The sequence below is a fragment of the Rhamphochromis sp. 'chilingali' genome (assembly GCF_963969265.1).
Source record: "Rhamphochromis sp. 'chilingali' genome assembly, chromosome: 11".
In the NCBI taxonomy this organism is placed as follows: domain Eukaryota; kingdom Metazoa; phylum Chordata; class Actinopteri; order Cichliformes; family Cichlidae; genus Rhamphochromis; species Rhamphochromis sp. 'chilingali'.
The window spans coordinates 24,134,339-24,151,866 of NC_137938.1; the positions used below are offsets into that span (position 1 = coordinate 24,134,339).

A 17,528-nucleotide genomic window follows, 5' to 3' on the forward strand; every position below is an offset into this window, starting at 1 on the left:
CTGGCCGCCTGTGCCTCAATTATATTCTGCAACCTAGACATCCACATTACTCACACTCTCACATAACACATACATATAGGGCCTTGGGGGTGGGCACGTTTTACAGCATCCAGAGGATGGTCGGTGTACTCCAACCCACCTCTGGCGCTGGTGCCCTACCCTCAATTTTAAATGCATTTAGACACTAAGGGTTTTCGGGAAGAGCCGTGCTGCTCTCTGAGAGGAAGCTAGTACCATGCTCTCCTGAGTTTTAAATGCACTTTAGAACAGCACACAGCAACACTACATATGAGCGGGCGTAGGGAGGTTTGAGGTCTTCACTCACCCCGGTTCTGTTAGCCGTCAGGGCTGGGGGGCTGGGAGGAGGTGCTGGCCGTCAGACTGGGGTCTCGGATGCGGGGCCTCCCTGCTACTGCAGATAAGGAGGTGGTCCGCTTGCCTCCACCCCAGAGAGAAGGGTTACATCTCCTGGGTCTAGGTGCGGCTTGCCCCTCTGAGGGCGGGGGTACCTGGACCTGGGATATAGAGTATGTTTGGGGAGTGCGACTGTCTGTGCAGTGTCAATTTGTGTCTGTCTACACGTTGGGTGAGTGCCGAGTATTTGGTTGTGCATATGGGGTGGGAATGCACGTCTGTGTCCGCGTGTGCCTGTTCGTCTGTGTCTATATGTCAGGTTGATGTCTGGGTACATCTCAGGCCCTCTAAAGTACGGAGGCCTATCTCCCCTCACCACACTCCCTGCCGGTGGCTGATGCCCTCAGACGTTGGTGTGTTGGTGGTCCTTGTCGTCTGGGGCTGGGCGCTCATGTATGTACCGGCTCACTCCTGGTGGCCGATTGGCAGGGCCTGGCGCCTGTGGCCCGGCTGGGCCCCTTCCGGGGGGTGGGGTGCCCTCAGGCCTCTGGGCCTGAAGCTCGGCCCTCTTTGCCACAGCTGGCTGCCGGCAGAGCCCGTGGGCACGCCACTGCAACCCCCTCTGGCCTCTGCTCCGTAGCTGCGGGGTGACCTCTCCTTTGGGGCTCTACTCAGCTCTTCCCAGGAGGGTGGCACAATATCGTTTATTATTTAGTATCTACTGTTATCTACTGTTAGCTAGTTTATTGTGATGGTGCTGTTTTTTTTATTATGTTGCTCTTTGTTGTTTGCTTTCTCTTCTGTTTTTTTTCTCCATACAGGTGATCCAGGTGTTTTGTTTTGGGTTTTTTTCTTTCTCTCCCCCCCCCCCCTTCTCACCGTCTCTTCTCCCCTTTGGTTTTCTTTCTCTCCCTCTCTTTCTTTCATTCTTTCTCCCTGTCCTATCCCCCAGTCATGTCTGTCCCGTTTGTAGCAACTGAAAATAAAATAAATTCATAATTATAATAAAGGTCAATCAAATGGACCAATATGGCAAGGCCATGATGATCCACTTGGTAAAATAAATCCGCTTGGCATCTTTCTTGGCCTAAAGACAACAATTCTGATGGCTAAAGATCCAAACGGGACACAAAAAAACAAAAAAAACCCAATAATCATTTCATCTCAATTCTCTCATTTTATTAATCATTTGAAGCCAAATGGTAATTAAAATTAAATTAACGAGACAGTCGTATAATGTATGAATCAGTAATGAAAATCTGTTGCAGGCCTAATTTAACTGCTGATCACCCATTACTGGAAGATATCTCCCTGGTTAAACTGGATAGGCACTTGTTTGAGTTTCCCAAAGTCTTGTTGACTAAACTCTGTATTAGAGCAGTAATAAAATAATTATAATCCCCAGTTTTTCTATCTTTACAACGGCCAGCTTTCTTCTTGAGTTATTTGCAAGCTTGTTTCCTGGTTAATTTGTTTCTCCCCTGCTGCACTTACATAACAGGATAACTTACTCTTTTATGTATAATAACTATAAATTTAAAGGGCAATTTTGTGTTAGAATTGCTGTCAGAAAGCGGTTTAATCTGTGAAGACTGGAATATTTAAAGTTCATGGTTGCAAGTGTCCATGTGTTTAAGCATGGATTCACGGGTTCATGAGCATCCAGTCATTCAGAGACACTTTATTTTGAGAGCCTCTTAAACCAAGGTGTTACTGCCACTGCCTCCTCAGGCACTTCTGCTCAGACAGGCAAAGCCTTGGTCACATGGAGTCAGAGGATCTTAGCAGACTCTTCACGAGGGCTTAATGGCAGTTCAGCTACACTTTAAAGTACCTTTTAAAGATGACCTATTTTATGCATTTGTTGTCATCATTTTGACAGTTGTGGGTGTTAAAGGCCGCATATGTGCTTGGTTCGTTTGCATGTGGATTTCTTCCTATTTTTCTTTTTTTTTCCTGTGCATTCACGAGTGTGTTTCTGCATGTGAGCGTGCAAAGATGTAAATGTGCGCCTGCCAGATGTGGGAGCTCAGCAATGAGCTCAGGTGTGTAGCTCTTTCTCATGATTAAGGGGAAAAATCACTGCGGCTACCAAAAGTCACTGCTCTGAATATTTGTGCATGTTTTCCTAATGTTCACTGCCGCCATCAGCACCTCAGAATAGAATACTCGGCTTGTATTTTTAGATCTGCCATCATAAGTAGGCCTAGTGCATGTTTTTGGTCAAGCACTCACTTTTGGTCAAGCACTCACTGTTAGCTTATGTCATTTTCAATAACTACAGTCCCGATTCTGGTCCTGTGGAGACCAGACATAATTCTTCTTTCCATGTGATACCCTTGTGTGTGTGTGTGTGTGTGTGTGTGTGTGTGTGTGTGTGTGTGTGTGTGTGTGTGTGTGTGTGTGTGTGTGTAGATGCTGCACTGAAAACTTCCACACTCGCCCATGCAGGACCACTGCCTTTCACATGTGTGGAAAAACTTATTACGGCTGTCATCATTTATTCAACAAGCAGTTTGGTAGCTGATTTATGCAATGAATAGCTAATGGAGCAGCTGCTACAAAATTCAAATCTCCTGTGTGATTTATGGCTGTGTTATTAGCGCCACAACTCATTGGGCATGCTTGTATTTCATACAAGCAAGGTGGCCTGCCTTGCTGGGAATGAGTCACACAGGTAGATCTGATTATATCTGAAGTTTTTTTTTTAGGCAAGTGAGAGCCTGGTTCTGTAATGGTCCCTGCAGCCGCTTGCTTCCAAAGCCTTTGTTTCTGCAGTAAGTCCAGCTACAGCTAATTGCCCCTAGCTAGCAACATACAATGAAGGCATCACTGTGAGGGTGTTAGGTCTGGGATGCTCAGATTTATGGCAAAGGGGAATGTGTATATTACATCCACACAAACTCCAGTACTATCCAGAATTTATCACCACTCCTGCAATCATTTGCTATTACGACCAGTGTGAACATTATTGCCGAGAAGAGTGGCTCTGAACCCACTATTTCATAATGTAAAAAAGGTGATGCTGCAGTGCACTCTTATGACATCGTCAGGCTTGCAACAGTTTAAAAAAGGATCAGAATTGAGCTACAGGTACTATCTTATTTATTTCTCACATTCTTCATCCTTCAACCTGGCACCTGCATTAAGCACGGTACACAATGGCCGCTGACAGTGTGTATTTGAGATTCAGGTCTGCTATGTTAGTTGTGGTTAATGTTGCTTTGATCTGCTAGCCTCAAGCAGGGGTGAGGAGAGAGTTAGAGGTCTGGCTAAGCTCACCTCTTTCATATTCAAACTCCCCCCTCCTCCTTTTTTTGTATTCCTCAGCTCAGATCAGCACTGAGTCAAGTGAAATCGCTTGTCAGATCTTGCGCAGCCCCCTTGGGAGCCACAGAGGGCATTTGTACAGATTTCTGCACATATGCAGTAGTACCCCACAGGACCTGCAAACAGAACTAAATGTGTAAAATCTTTTGTCCACATTAACGTTTGAACTAATCACTGTGACGCAACTATTGAAATAATACTGCCACTGTTAATTATCCACTATTTCCTCAGGGTGCAGTTAGAAAATCTTGGCCTTTAGAAGTCATCTACTCTTCAACCAAAAAACATATACAGACTTTCTATATATGCCACAAGGCACTTGAGTGCATTGTGGCCTAAACTTGAGTGCACTCCACCTGTGAGCCCTCCTGGCCTAAATGAATTATAAACAGACATTAAGCTTGCATTGGTGCATCATAAATCATTTTAACCTTGTTATCTTACACAGAAATGATAACAACAGACCTGTCCATATCTTAATAAAATACACAAAATCCTTCTGCCTGCCTGTCTGTCTGCGAACTTCTACCAAGTCAGAAGTTGAGCAGCCAAACTTGGCACACAGGTACATCATAGACTCCTCAAGGTTCTTCTATATCTATATCATGTGTCACTATAATTTTATTCCAATAACATTTAAGAATTTTGATCCACAAAACCTGAAGTAAACATGATATATTATGACATCAACGTGTTTTCTGCCAACCACCTAACAATGTAGTAGAATTGCAGAGCATACACTACTCCAACATGTGCTCATTACATTCCAAATCTGTATCTCTAAATATCCAGAGCAACAACACATCTGACATTTCCTATCATGATATAAATTTTACTTTTTGATGAGAGAGAATACTTTACATCCAGCTTGGTGTAGGTGGACTGCTGCTGTTGCTGACAGCTGTTGCCCACTGCAAGTATTCCAAAGAGCAATTATGGGACAAACTATATTAAAATACGTTAATTCTTGATTTACAGAACATCCTGTTACTGAAAATGTAGCCTACGGTTTTTAGAATACATACTTTGTTGGTTGTTGCCTCGTTGCCCTGTGATTGGAATGTTGTCTCTTTGATTTTTTATTTTATTTTATGAAATGCAGTCATGCGGACAGTTTGTAAAGGTTAAGTAAGTTAGACTTAGAAATCTCGTTTAGGTTGGGTAAGTTCAAAGTAGTAAAGATGCCCAGTTTGTTGCAGATGGTGTATTCTTTCGGTAACACTTTGCAATACGGCTCGTTACTACGGGTTTAATTTTCCTGCAATAAAAAGGGAGTTCGATGGATTTTATTCAAAATTACATTGTAATTATATTTACATGAAAATATATAAAGGCATTACACAAGAATAAGAGGGTAACAAGTCAAACAAACCAGAAATTATATTGCAAGTAAATGTATGTAGTGCATAAGTAATTGTAAGTACTGGATAATTTCCCAGTAATGTAGACAAAGATGTACAATAAACAAACAATATTTTCCCATCTTACATTTTGGGGCAAGGTCCATATTATGTAGTGACTTCATCTTTCCTAACTTCCAGCTATTTTGCAAGGAGAGTGACACAAATTATACTGTATGTAATTTTAAGTAATGTGTGTTTACCTTTGAGCAAATGCAATATTTTCCCATTTTATGTCGGGAATACACCATATTATGGAGTGACTTAACTTTACCTTTTACGTCTTTATTTTTTTTACATCATTATTTAATATTCATTTAGCTAATGTGCATGATGAATTTTGTGTTATGCAGCTGTCCTTTTTTACTTACACTGTTCTTAAAATTACTTCAAATACAATGTGTGTCTCCTTTCTTATAAAATACCCAGAAGTTAAGCCACTTTATAATACTGAAAAGTCTTATTCTTTCCCCATCTCGCATCGTAATTATGCTGATGTATTACCACACTTAAAATAACTTAAGCTTACAGTATAATTTGTATTTCTTTTCCTGCAAAATACCTGCATGTGTTGTTACGTATGCAGTACTTAAAATGACTTACACACTACTGAAATTTACCTACAATATAATTTTTTCTTGGTTTCCTGTAAAAAGCTGACTGAGCCCCTTAATCTAGTTTACTACCTTTAAGTTTGTCCATCTAAACATTATTACAATGTTATTTACATGGAACAGCAAAATACATGGAAATTCCATTTAATTACAGAAGAATTATGTCTTTGGTTGCAGGCTGTATTATAAAGTGTTACCGTTCTTTCTGCTGCAAAAATGGGTTAACTCTGGCATGTAACTGATGTCCCACTTGTGTCAGTAACACAGTAGATCATCGAGTGTATGGATCGGCCAATCAGCAGTCAAGAGTACAACCCCAGTGCTTGCAAGATTAACAACACTGTCAGTTGCAAATGTCTGCTGACAAAAGACTCTGCAGAGCTCAACACTGACCACTAGGGGGTGGATGCTGTAGCCTCAAAATTATATCATGATATTTGCAATAATGGTATTTATCACTAATGATAATGATATTTATGATGATATAGAAAAGCAATACTGATTACATGATATATTAATGATTGCAGTTTGCAATACAGCAATATGTATTAGTGTAAACAAAACAAAAGATATATTCCATTGATGAAAGACTGCCTAAATCAAACTGTGAATCTGTTGCTGCAAAGTTTCAGCAGCACCACCAGAGTTATAGTCAAACAGTAGCATGTAGCCAGTTCACAGAGCTCAGGTAGTGTTTTCAGTGGAGAAGTAAAAGTGTTAACATAACTGTTTAACACTTTAACAGTAACTAACCTTGTAAGGCTTCAGGAGCCGCACAATATTGTCACATAATATAACTGAAAAAAAATTTTCAGCCTGGGATGTTACATCTTGGGTCAAGGTTTTTAAAGCTGTTTAAGACCATCACCATATAATGTCATCAATATTTCCCATCCACTGTTTGCTCTTTCTGTCATTTGGAGTGCAACTAACCAGAGTTACAGAGATTAATTATTTACTCTGTGGTTTGTTAGGATCTTCTTCTCACATGCCATCATAGCCTGCTTATGCTCGACATTGTGTTTTTGCCTCAAGTGTTGAAACAAGTTTGTTGTTTCCATCTTTAACAAACAGTTTTGGGGGGAAAAGTATTGGAAAATATCTTGCAAATTGTTGAAGTAGTGCTTGGTTATGATTACTACCTTTTTAGGTAGAAATGATCATTCTGCCTAAAAAGAAAGGCTGGTGTGGTGCACAAGGGCGTGTAAATGCATGCCATCCCTATATTTAAATTATATTGTTATATGACACTTTTATTTTACGTAAAAGTTTATACCGGTATTTTTACAGACAATAGAAATTCCACTTTTATAAGTTCTCCATTTCCACAAGTGAACTTGCTGTTTGTACCTTCCTTACACTGAAAAAAGCTCTGTAAAGTTACAATATAACGTACCATTGTGTTTTTTCTGTATTTTCTAACCAGACATTGAATTTTTAAAAAAACATAATACTGGTTGTCAGTTGTATCGTGACCATAAAAAAAACATTTGGATCAAAAAAGAAGAAAAACAAAGCAAAAAAAAAAACTTTAAAGGACCGAACTTAATTATTTTAATGGTGAAGGAACTACTCCTTAAATAACCAACTGTGAGTCTCTAATTCCATAGCAGTTGAATTGACTCCTTTTCATCATCGTAGGGTTTGTGATTAATGTGATTAATAATAGTGTTGTATAATAACAGTACGTAGGTTTTTTTTGTCAATAATCAGGCCGTAAAGTAATATAGCCTGGTTATGGTACAGTGCTTCGCTCCTGAATGCAATCACCGCTCTGATGGTTTTTGAGGTTTTGTGATCAATAAGTGACATGATGCTACAGGGTTTAAACATTTCCACAGTAACAGCAACTCCCATCAGTCAGAGATTATATCAGTTTAGGATTGTAGGTAGAGTAGTTCTTTTCTGCAACATTTCAAATTAAATGCATTTTTGTCAAAGATTGTTAACATAATACAGACTTGTTGTTTCCACAGGAGCACAAAGCATTGTGGTGTCATAGCTTATAATAAGTCTACTTTGCATGGTTACAGCAGTATGGCTCATTATCAAAATGCCAAAGTGGGGTTTCATAGAGCAACAAAATCCCTGCATGGAGGAGGTTTTTGGTAGAGACAGTGTTATTGCAGTCTCTTTTTTTATTGTTTTACCTGACACAACCTAGCCTAAATCAGTATATGTTTCCCCAAAATACAAAGTCTTCTCATTTTAAACTGCAAAAGAAGCATGTCATGTTCACATACCCTTTTAACTACACCATAAAGACTTTTTTTAAAAAAAAAGCAAGACTCCTGTTAGCCTAAAGAAAAGTTACAATGCCTTCTCCCTTATCTGACCTTGAACCCCTTTAATATTTTTTGTGCAGCTCTTTAATTTTTTTTCATGGCCTCTTGTTCTTTCACGCTCTCTTGCTCTAGCTTCTGTGCCATTCTCTTCTTTCCCCTCTTTCTTAATTATTGCTGGAAAATAGAAATTACAGATAATTAAATGACAATTATGATCTCCGCCCACGCAGGGGAGTTTTTACTCGGGAGAGTAACTTTGTAGGTTATTCTTAAGGTCATTCATTACATGGAGTCAAAGACTATACACACACACACATACACGTACACACAGATTAGATACTGTATTTTTACGCCTTGGAGATAGTGTAATCCCTTCTAGAAATGTATTTTCCACAGGGAGAGGCAGCATGTTGATAGGGTTGGAAGGTCATACGGCACACTCACACACACACACACACAATCACTTTCGCTTGTTTGCTTACACATATTCAACCACAGTGTATAAATAATAAGCCACACTGTGGTGGTGTCATTTGACAGTTTACATAATAAGATGCCTGAAAGCAGAGATACAAGGCTAACTGTCTAACCAAAGGGAGCTGAGGGGAACATTGCTGGGATTCAATAAGATTGGACTAGACCCATCCTCAGAAGCACTGGAGAGGAAATGTGCACACACACACACACACCGTTTCTCCTTCCATGTCTCTTTTTCTGTCTCTGAGGCAGCTCTGTTTTGGGCCTCACAATGCAAACAGGATGTAACCTATTTTGATCACGGTGCCATATTGCATCATCAAATATTAACAGACTTGACTGCACTGCATTATGTCTGCTAAATAATGTTTGCTGAATAATGTGTGCTGCTTCATCCTACCCTCGTGTTTGTTTCAAAACCCATCATACAAAGACGCTGAGAAAAGGAAATACTTCCTGTGCCCTCGGTAACGGATGCCGTTTAGTCTTTATTCATGTGTATTTATGAGCGTGCGTGTGTGTGTGACCCAGAGCATCTGTGTTGCTGTGGTCACACATTTATCTATTGATAAAGCTTTAGCACGCTCGTCCTTCTGCCCCGGCCTCAGAGTCAACACGCCGTTAGTGTCTTGAAATATCTGCCTTATTTCTGCCTCTTTCTTTCCCATCTCTGCCCCTTTCTCCCTCTGTCTCCCCCCACCACCCCCCTCGCTCGATGCTGATCCAGACTTTGGAATTCAATGTTGCTATGGTAACAATGTCGGGTTGGTCCTCCCTGCCTCCCCCTCTTGCTCCTCTTATTCAGAGTAGATGCAGTTTCCTTGCTCTGGATTCATTCTCTCTTTAACCTTTAAAGCTGTCCCTCCTGTGACTACACTTTCTGTAAACAGTGTTAAAACACACAACAGAGCAGAGCTGAAAATGGAAAAACTAATTTGGCCATAACCCTAAGCATGGAAAATAAATCATAACTCATGTCATACACTTCACTTCCATTAATTTACAAACCGTCGACATTCCTGAATGCCACACAGGTCTGTTAGGCAGCAGTCGAGCTAAATGCTAACATCAGCATGCCTCACGGTGTAGCGATGGGATTTCCGGCTCTTTCGGCTCGGCTCACTAAAAAGAGCCGGTTCTTTCGGCTCCGAACCGGCTCTTCGGGTTATTTTGTTGCTTTAATTAATTTATTATTACCAATAATATAAAATTATGCACAAAATGAATTACTAATGTAAAAAAAAAAGTGGTTTAATTTATATATGTTTATATATAAATATATGTGGTGGCCCCTAGACCTAGAGACAAAGCACGTACAAACTCCAAAACACATTTCTAGCGTTAACTGAACTTCCAAAACAGAGCTACCTAGATCACTTAAATTACACAATTGAAGGCATATGTGTATTGTTTGTGTATTTATACACAAGCACACATATATAATCAAATAATTTAAAAAAATGTCCATTTACCTGTTACTACCACACACCAAATCCGGTCGTTGGTACTTGCTGGCTTGTGTAGCCACTAGGTAACAAAAACTCAACACTGCGCCCTAGCATCCTGGAGCACTTCTTTTGTCTTTTGTACGTGTTTTGGAGTTTTTATGTTCTTCTGAGTTTTTACGTGTTTTGGAGTTTGTACGTGCTTCAGAGTTCGTACGTGTTTTGAAGTTTGTATGGGCTTTGTCTCGAGGGGCCATCGTAGATATACTTTTATTTATTCACTCCACATAAAATGCAATAAATAAATCATATAATACAAAAAACAACTATTTATATTTCAACTTTTAATTATTTAAAATTTCAGCTTTTTCCTTTTAAACAAATTTAAAGTGAAACAACACAAAACACTGCAAACCACAACACAATTAAATATAAATTAAAATATGAAAACAAAAAGAAGATGAACATTCTCTGTCATATGGGCCTGCATGAATAAACTTTCTGAATCCTTTAGCATCTGCAACTGAAAATAGTTGTGGATGATTACTATACCTTTCTAATGTGAGGTTGTTGTCCCTGGCTCTCTTTCTCTGCCTCTCCCTCCCGCTCTGTTCCTGTGCTACTGCAAGTGTAACTACTGCCCCTCTCCCTCTTCCCAGCGCAAAGCACAAGGCTCACGTGCGGAGTGAAGCGGAAAAAAGTGCGAGAGAGGGTGAGAGAAAGAAAAAAAAACACCACAGCTCGCGATAAGGAGCCGGCTCGCGTCATTCACGTCAAAGATCCGGCTCTAAGAGCCATTTCGTTTGCAACGACACATCACTATCACGGTGACAGTGTGCCGATTTCAAGTACATAAAATGTTGTTTCACCATTTTTAATTTCAGATTCAATAACCAAGGTTGGAGTGCTAATTTATCCATGAATGCTAACAAGTAAATGGCCTGTATTTGTATAGTCCCTAAGGACCCAAAGCGCTTTACACTACATTCAGTCATTCACACACACTGGTGATGGCAAGCTACATTGTAGCCACAGCTACCCTTGGGAGCACTGACAGAGGCGAGGCTGCAGGACACTAGCACCACCGGGCCCTCTGACCACCACCAGTAGGCAACAGGTGAGGTGTCTTGCCCAAGGACACAACGACCAAGACTGTCGGAGCTGGGGCTCGAACTGGCAACCTTCCGAATACAGGACAAACTGCCAACTGTTGAGCCATGATCGCCCCAAGCTTAGCTAGCTGAGTGCATATCACATACACCTGCTAACTGTGATGTGTAATTAAATAAACATAAGACATTCAATCACCAAAGGGGATGCACAGAATTTTTGGGAGGTCCATTAGTACAATTAAATATATAAAAGGCCAAACTGTAAAGAGGTCAAGCTCAGTGAATTAAAAACAAATTGGTGAATCCCAGCAGAAGACGCTAGCAGTTAGCATTGGCTAGTTAAGGCAGCCATGGCGCTAATAAATAAACTTTAAGCCTGAATAGACTGAATAAACAGGTGAGCTGAATACTTTGTTGATGTTAGAGGTCAGAATAGAATGGCCAGACCACTTCAGGATAATAGGAAGGCAGCCAAAGTTCAAACTGTTGCCTTCCACTTGTTACAAGCACGGTATACAGAAGAGCATTTCTGATAACACAACATCTCAAACCTTCAAGAAAATGTGCTACAACAGCTGAAGACCACACCAAGTGCCATTCATGTCAGCTAAGAACATGAAACTGAGGCTACAAATCCCACAGGCTCATCAAAATTAGACAGTAGAAGATTAGAAAAACATTGCTGCAACATTCAGAAGGTAAGGTGAGAATTTGACATTAGCAGTGTGAAAGTATAAATAGTAAATTAAGTGGTTCTTGTAGACCACCCTTCTGTTCTACTCAAAGTGCTTTATACAACATGGCACATTCACTCATTCATACAAGTATTGTTTGCTACACATAAGTGCGTTCTATCTAACATACTCCATGGAAGACATGGGAGAGCCACTTGGGGTTCAGTATCTTTCCCAAGGATACTGAGACATGCAGACTGGAGACCAGAGGAGCCAGGGATCGAAACACCAACCTTCCGATTGGCCTCCTGAGCTACAGCCACCCACTGATAAATTATTAAGTATTAATGGTTCAGGCTGCTGCTGGTGGTGGGATAATGTTGTGGGGGATATTTTCTTGGCACACACCAGCTTTAAGAAGGTCCAACCCATTACTCTCGAGATGGACCTTACAAATAGGCTGGTGAATGTATAACGTTGTTGTAGAGCTGTGCATTTGAGGAACTGCATGTTTCTATTTCAATCCACAGAGGTTGCGACTTGGTTCCAAGCAAATATTGAGCATATTATAAATCTTACTTGGGATAACTTAAATTAATTCATAATAACTTAAAGAATTTTATGGAAGTCTTCCCAAATGACCACATGCCAACAGAAATATCATTTTCCTCAAATATAAGGATACGAAGGATACCCTAGCCCTAACCCTACTGTTGAGCTGGCAAAATGAAATTTTAATTTAAGGAAAGTAATGTAATGTGCCACATTTACTTTTTTCATAATATGTCGTTGACCCAAAAATCACAGCAACAATAAGAGTCCATTTACTAATTTAGTCCTAATTTATACAGCTCTTTGTTATCCATGATACCAGCTAAAAAGTCTTATAGATGCACATGTGAAAAGAAGTTAAATACAACAATGGCTCATGTCAACCGTTACATAATAGCCCTCATCTGCAGAGTCATGACTTAATATTTACTGCTGTACATAAATTTAATACAGTGCAATATATTTCTGTCTTTGTTCATGTGCAGCATCAGAGCAGTGACCATGGACTTCTATCTGCAAGTTTCCTGCTAACAGCAGACGAGCAGAGGGCGGGACAACCGTCCACAACTTCCACCAGCACCAACTTTCCAGTGAGTCGAAAAGAAAGAGAGAGAAAGAGACAGAGGCAAGAGAGAGGACAAGAGCAAGAAGGAGAGAGGAGAGCGGGTGAACACAGTCGATGGATGCTGTCCGGATCGAGGGGACAGCACGTTCTTCACTGACGAGGAAAAGAAAGATTTCAAAATTGAGTCGAAGGATAGAAACTCGCCGTCAGGTAGGTCTCACTTTGTCACTCTCTGCACCGTCAGGTTTAGCACATTTGTGTCTGTGAAAAGGAAACTTTTAACACAACAGAAATATCTGTGGAGGTAACTCTGCGATACTGAGACAACTTTCTGTCTTTCACACTTGTAAAGGCTGTAAGTGAATTATGTAATGTGTGAGTGTATACATGGATGTTTGTATGTAAGAGGTTCACCAACATTGCCTCTGTAATAGAAGTAGGTGCAAGTCGATCCCATGTTTCATCTGCTGTGTGTGTGTGTGTGTGTGTGTGTGTGTGTGTGTGTGTGTGTGTGTGTGTGTGTGTGTGTGTGTGTGTGTGTGTGTGTGTGTGCATCGAGCCCTGCTGATACCGAGGGGGAGAACATTGTCAGGGTCATGAATATGGAGTAGACTGAGTTTGGGAGGGTGAGATCTGTTGTGCTTCACATCAATTCTGTCTTGTTAAGCAGAGTCAGCAGAGTCATCAAACTCTCCTCCAAGGACACATCATAGAGCCACTTATGCACCTCCCACATCCGCCTACACCTCGCGCTCATCTTTTCTCATCGCCTCCCTCTCTCCCTCCCACCGGTGCCCCTCGCCTCCTCCTGCTCCTCATCATCTCACCTTCTTTGTTTGCTGTCTTTTTTAATAAACTGCACTTTGTTAAGTTCTTCCTTGTTCTCCTACTCTTCGATAAATGCTTTTTATTTGCACTCCTGATGCCCACTCTCTCCAACTTCTCACTCACCTCTTCCTCCACTTTCTGGTTTCCCTTAAAGGCATGGTGTGTGAGAAGGGGATCCAGATCCTTCTCACCACCGTGGGGGCATTCGCTGCCTTCGGCCTGATGACGGTGGCAATAGGCACGGACTACTGGCTGTACTCCCGTGCCCTCATCTGCAACAGCACAGCCAACGTGACCCAGGATGACCCTCATAATAAGGACAAGAAGGACCCTGGTGCTCTCACCCACTCCGGTCTATGGAGAATATGCTGCTTGGAAGGTAACAAAAGAGCTTTCATCGACAGGAATCTGTGTGCGGGATTTGGACTTAAGTAGACGCATGTTTGAAAAAGTTTGAAGTTTATAGCTACTTTCTGGATCTTTAGGTTCATATTCAACTGAGAGATATAATAGAGTTGCAGGGTGGAAGGGCACTCACAGTATTGTGTGACTTTAAGTTATGGTCGTGGTGGTTTCAGACTGGATGCTGTGCAGGCAGCAGATGAATTGAACCACTGTTTAAATCACATTAATCACTGCACGCAGTAATTTTGATACTCTGTTTATTATACTGTATTTATTGGCTCTTTTTTTAATTTTCTATATTCAAATATTTAACCTTCAAGCTGGTGGCCTGAAACCCGCTCCTGAGGTCCAACGAGACAATCGTATCTCATTGAAATGTTAAAGCTTATAAATGGGAGTACATTTCCCATTATTCAGTCACATATTTTTAATAGTATGCATTGTTCTTCTGTTAAATGGGATCAGAGTCTAACAGCAAGAACCTCTCACTTGACTTTAGAAAAACTTTGTTCAGGAGGGCGCAGCACTGCAGCAGCACCAACATACACATTTCATTTGTATTTGGTCGACCGTGCCACAGGGCCAAAAAAAACAATTTTGCATAATTGCAATATAATTACGTGATACTGAAGCGTAACCCTCATCCAAAATAATCCATTAATCATTGTCTGTGATTCAGGATGCATTCATTCAAGTCAATTGCTGAAACAAAAGCCTCTGTTCACCCATCGGCTTCTCATTTCAAGTGGCGGAAGATACAGAATCTGGCAGCAACCATCTCTCAATCTTCACTTCTTGTGTCACTGCAACACAAGCTGCTAATTCATTATACATTACACTGCCTGCCTGACACTCTACAGTAAAAGCTGGGATGGAGTTAACAGTGAAGAAGCAAAGGGGTGGTGTGAGTTTGCGATCTGTGCCTTTGCTCACATGCAGACTGAGGTAAAAGCTTTTTTTTGTCTCCGGGAAAACCGCTTGGCTCTCTTTATAAAGCATCCCTGGCCCATCCTGGGCTTGGTCATTGTACAAAGCTAATTTGTCCTCATCTCTAAGCTTCCTGATAGCAAAGCAGCCAATTAGAGATAAGCTCTAGCCCTTGCAGCTCTGCTGCAGTGCACCCCCACCCACTCTTTCCCTCACCGCTCTCTCTCTCAGTTTTTTCCACTTGCTATCCCTCTGCCTTCCTCCCCCAAACATTTTTACATTTCATCTTTTACTGGTTTGTCCTCATCTTTGCCTCCTTGTAGTTTCCTCTCGTTTTCAGCCTTTTCTGCTGCAGTAAAGCTGACAGAGTCTTGGCGTGGCTTAGAGGTCAAGTATCCTTGATGTCTGTGGAGTATTCAGCCAAGATAGATGCTCAGTAGTTGTGCAGTGATGCAGTGAGGTGTAGAAGGGGTGGAAATGCAGGACATGCTAGCTCCAAAAGATTTATGCCTGCAGGTGGGTGGCACATTGTGCTGTGGATATAGACGTGTCCTGTCCTCTTCTCCCCTCTGCAGACTCATTCAAGGTGGGGTTGCACTGACTTACCAGTCAATGAAGATTTTATCTGTCTGTGTGACTTTTTGTTAGATAATTCCACAAATGTGTGAGCCCGATACTGAACATGTCAGCTGCCAGAGTCACTTAGCACAGCTGTGTTTGAGGTCATGTAGTGAGATAATATTGGAAGCACGTTCACATACACTCATTGAATACTTTATTCAGTTGCCCCTTTTGTCTTCAGAGCTACCTTAATTATTTCCTGGCACAAATTCAACAAGGTGCTGGAAATGTTCCTCTGAAATGTTGCTCCATATTGGAATGACAGCGTCACACAGCTGATGGGAATCCATGAAATGAATTGAGAGATGTATATATTGGTTGTAATGAGGTTTATTACACGAAGCAGTCCTCTGTCCTCTCATATCAATGAAGCATTTTCACCTAAAGAACTGCTGCACATTGGATGTTTTCTGTTTTTAAGACAATTCTCTGTAAATCCTAGAGATGATTGTGTAGGAAAATCCCAGCAGATCAGCAGTTTCTGAAATACTGACTAGCCTATTTGGCTACTGAAACGTTTTATTCACTCTCTCTGCCTCTTAGGGCAGCAGACCACATGAACCAGTGTTTCTAAAACTAACTCTTACATTTATATAAGACTATAGATATAGAATACTCTAAGAACGTGTGTGCATAAGGTGGTATTTTCACAGTCCTGGATTTGTGGTTTAATAAAGGACGATGGAAAATGCCAACATAGACTAATGCAGGGTTTCAAAAATGCCTGATCCATGTGGCTCATCCAGTATTTCCCTCCCATTGTACCACCATCTGTTTCTTTACAGACCTACCTGTGGAAATGTAGGAGCACTGAGAGACCATCTCACCCCACATCTGTTCGTCTCTCCCTCAGTCTGTGTCTCTTAATTTCATCACTCCACCTTTCTCAAAATCCATCCACCAACAACAGTGGTGGGCTGTCATCATCGTTCCGTGCGTCCCTCCGTTCGTCTGTCTGTCTACATTCAAGACCCCGCCGGGTAGTTATCGGTCTGCCTGTGTGTCTGCTTGTATGTATTTACGTTGTGCCTGTGCGTTCACTGTGTTTGTGACATTACTAACATAAGCTGTAATTACAACGAGAGTCATTAACCTCGATGATGTTCCTAAACAATATACCCAAATTTACCATTCAGCGCATTTGCTTGGATTCATTTTCAAATCACGGTACAACATTTTCCAGGTCAATCAGTCTTTTCATCAAGAGGATAGAATCTGTTCTCATAAGGCTTCAGCTTTGAGTTGTTGCCTTTTGTTGAGTCTGGTCACCATTTTTCTTCTTGTCTGTCTCAGGAGTGAAGAGAGGAGTGTGCTCTCAGATTAACCACTTCCCAGAGGATGCAGACTTTGACCATGATGGGGCAGAGTACGTCCTACGTAAGTTATTACCTGAAGTGCCAGATGTGGGTGATGTAGAGGGGGAACAAAAAAACAACCTGAAAACAAATTAAGAGCAAAGTATAAAATGATGCCTTGATGCTTTAAACTTGGCGTTTTATTGCTCATTCTCTCAATCACATTAAGAAATAAACACGTGACAAGGTTTTCAAAGCCATGAGAGAAGGGGTGCCCTAGTTCATGCTCAATGCCCTGCAGACATGTCTTTCTGCACTGATATGATGCATGTGTGCCCGTGCATACGTAAAGAAAAGCTTGTGCTCTGTTTACAATGTTGCAGAGGCATTTTGCTGGCATTTAGGTGGCATTTTCTCTCCTGTGGCCTAGTTGTCCTAGATGAGAGAGGCGTGTTAATGTGTGTGTGTGTGTGTGTGTGTGTGTGTGTGTGTGTGTGTGTGTGTGTGTGTGTGGTTGGCAGACCTCCTGAAAGGACCGGGGGCCACATGGGAAGGGTTTGATTCAGTTGGGTGCCTAGAACTGAGTAATTAATTTCCTCAAAAAAGTATTCTGTGTATTTTATTTAAAGCAAATTTCAACATAT

At 41.2% G+C, this 17,528-nt stretch overlaps 1 protein-coding gene across 1 annotated transcript in view; it reads left to right on the plus strand.

Annotated features, from left to right (window-relative positions):
* The window catches only part of cacng8b (calcium channel, voltage-dependent, gamma subunit 8b), a 29,935-nt gene that overhangs the window by 6,630 nt on the left and 5,777 nt on the right, over positions 1 to 17,528 (plus strand). The window contains exons 2-4 of the mRNA XM_080897009.1: positions 12,729 to 13,018; positions 13,791 to 14,015; positions 16,883 to 16,966. Coding sequence (XP_080753135.1) covers positions 13,793 to 14,015; positions 16,883 to 16,966 — 307 coding nt within the window. The 5' untranslated portion in view covers positions 12,729 to 13,018; positions 13,791 to 13,792. The remainder of the gene's footprint in view (positions 1 to 12,728; positions 13,019 to 13,790; positions 14,016 to 16,882; positions 16,967 to 17,528) is intronic.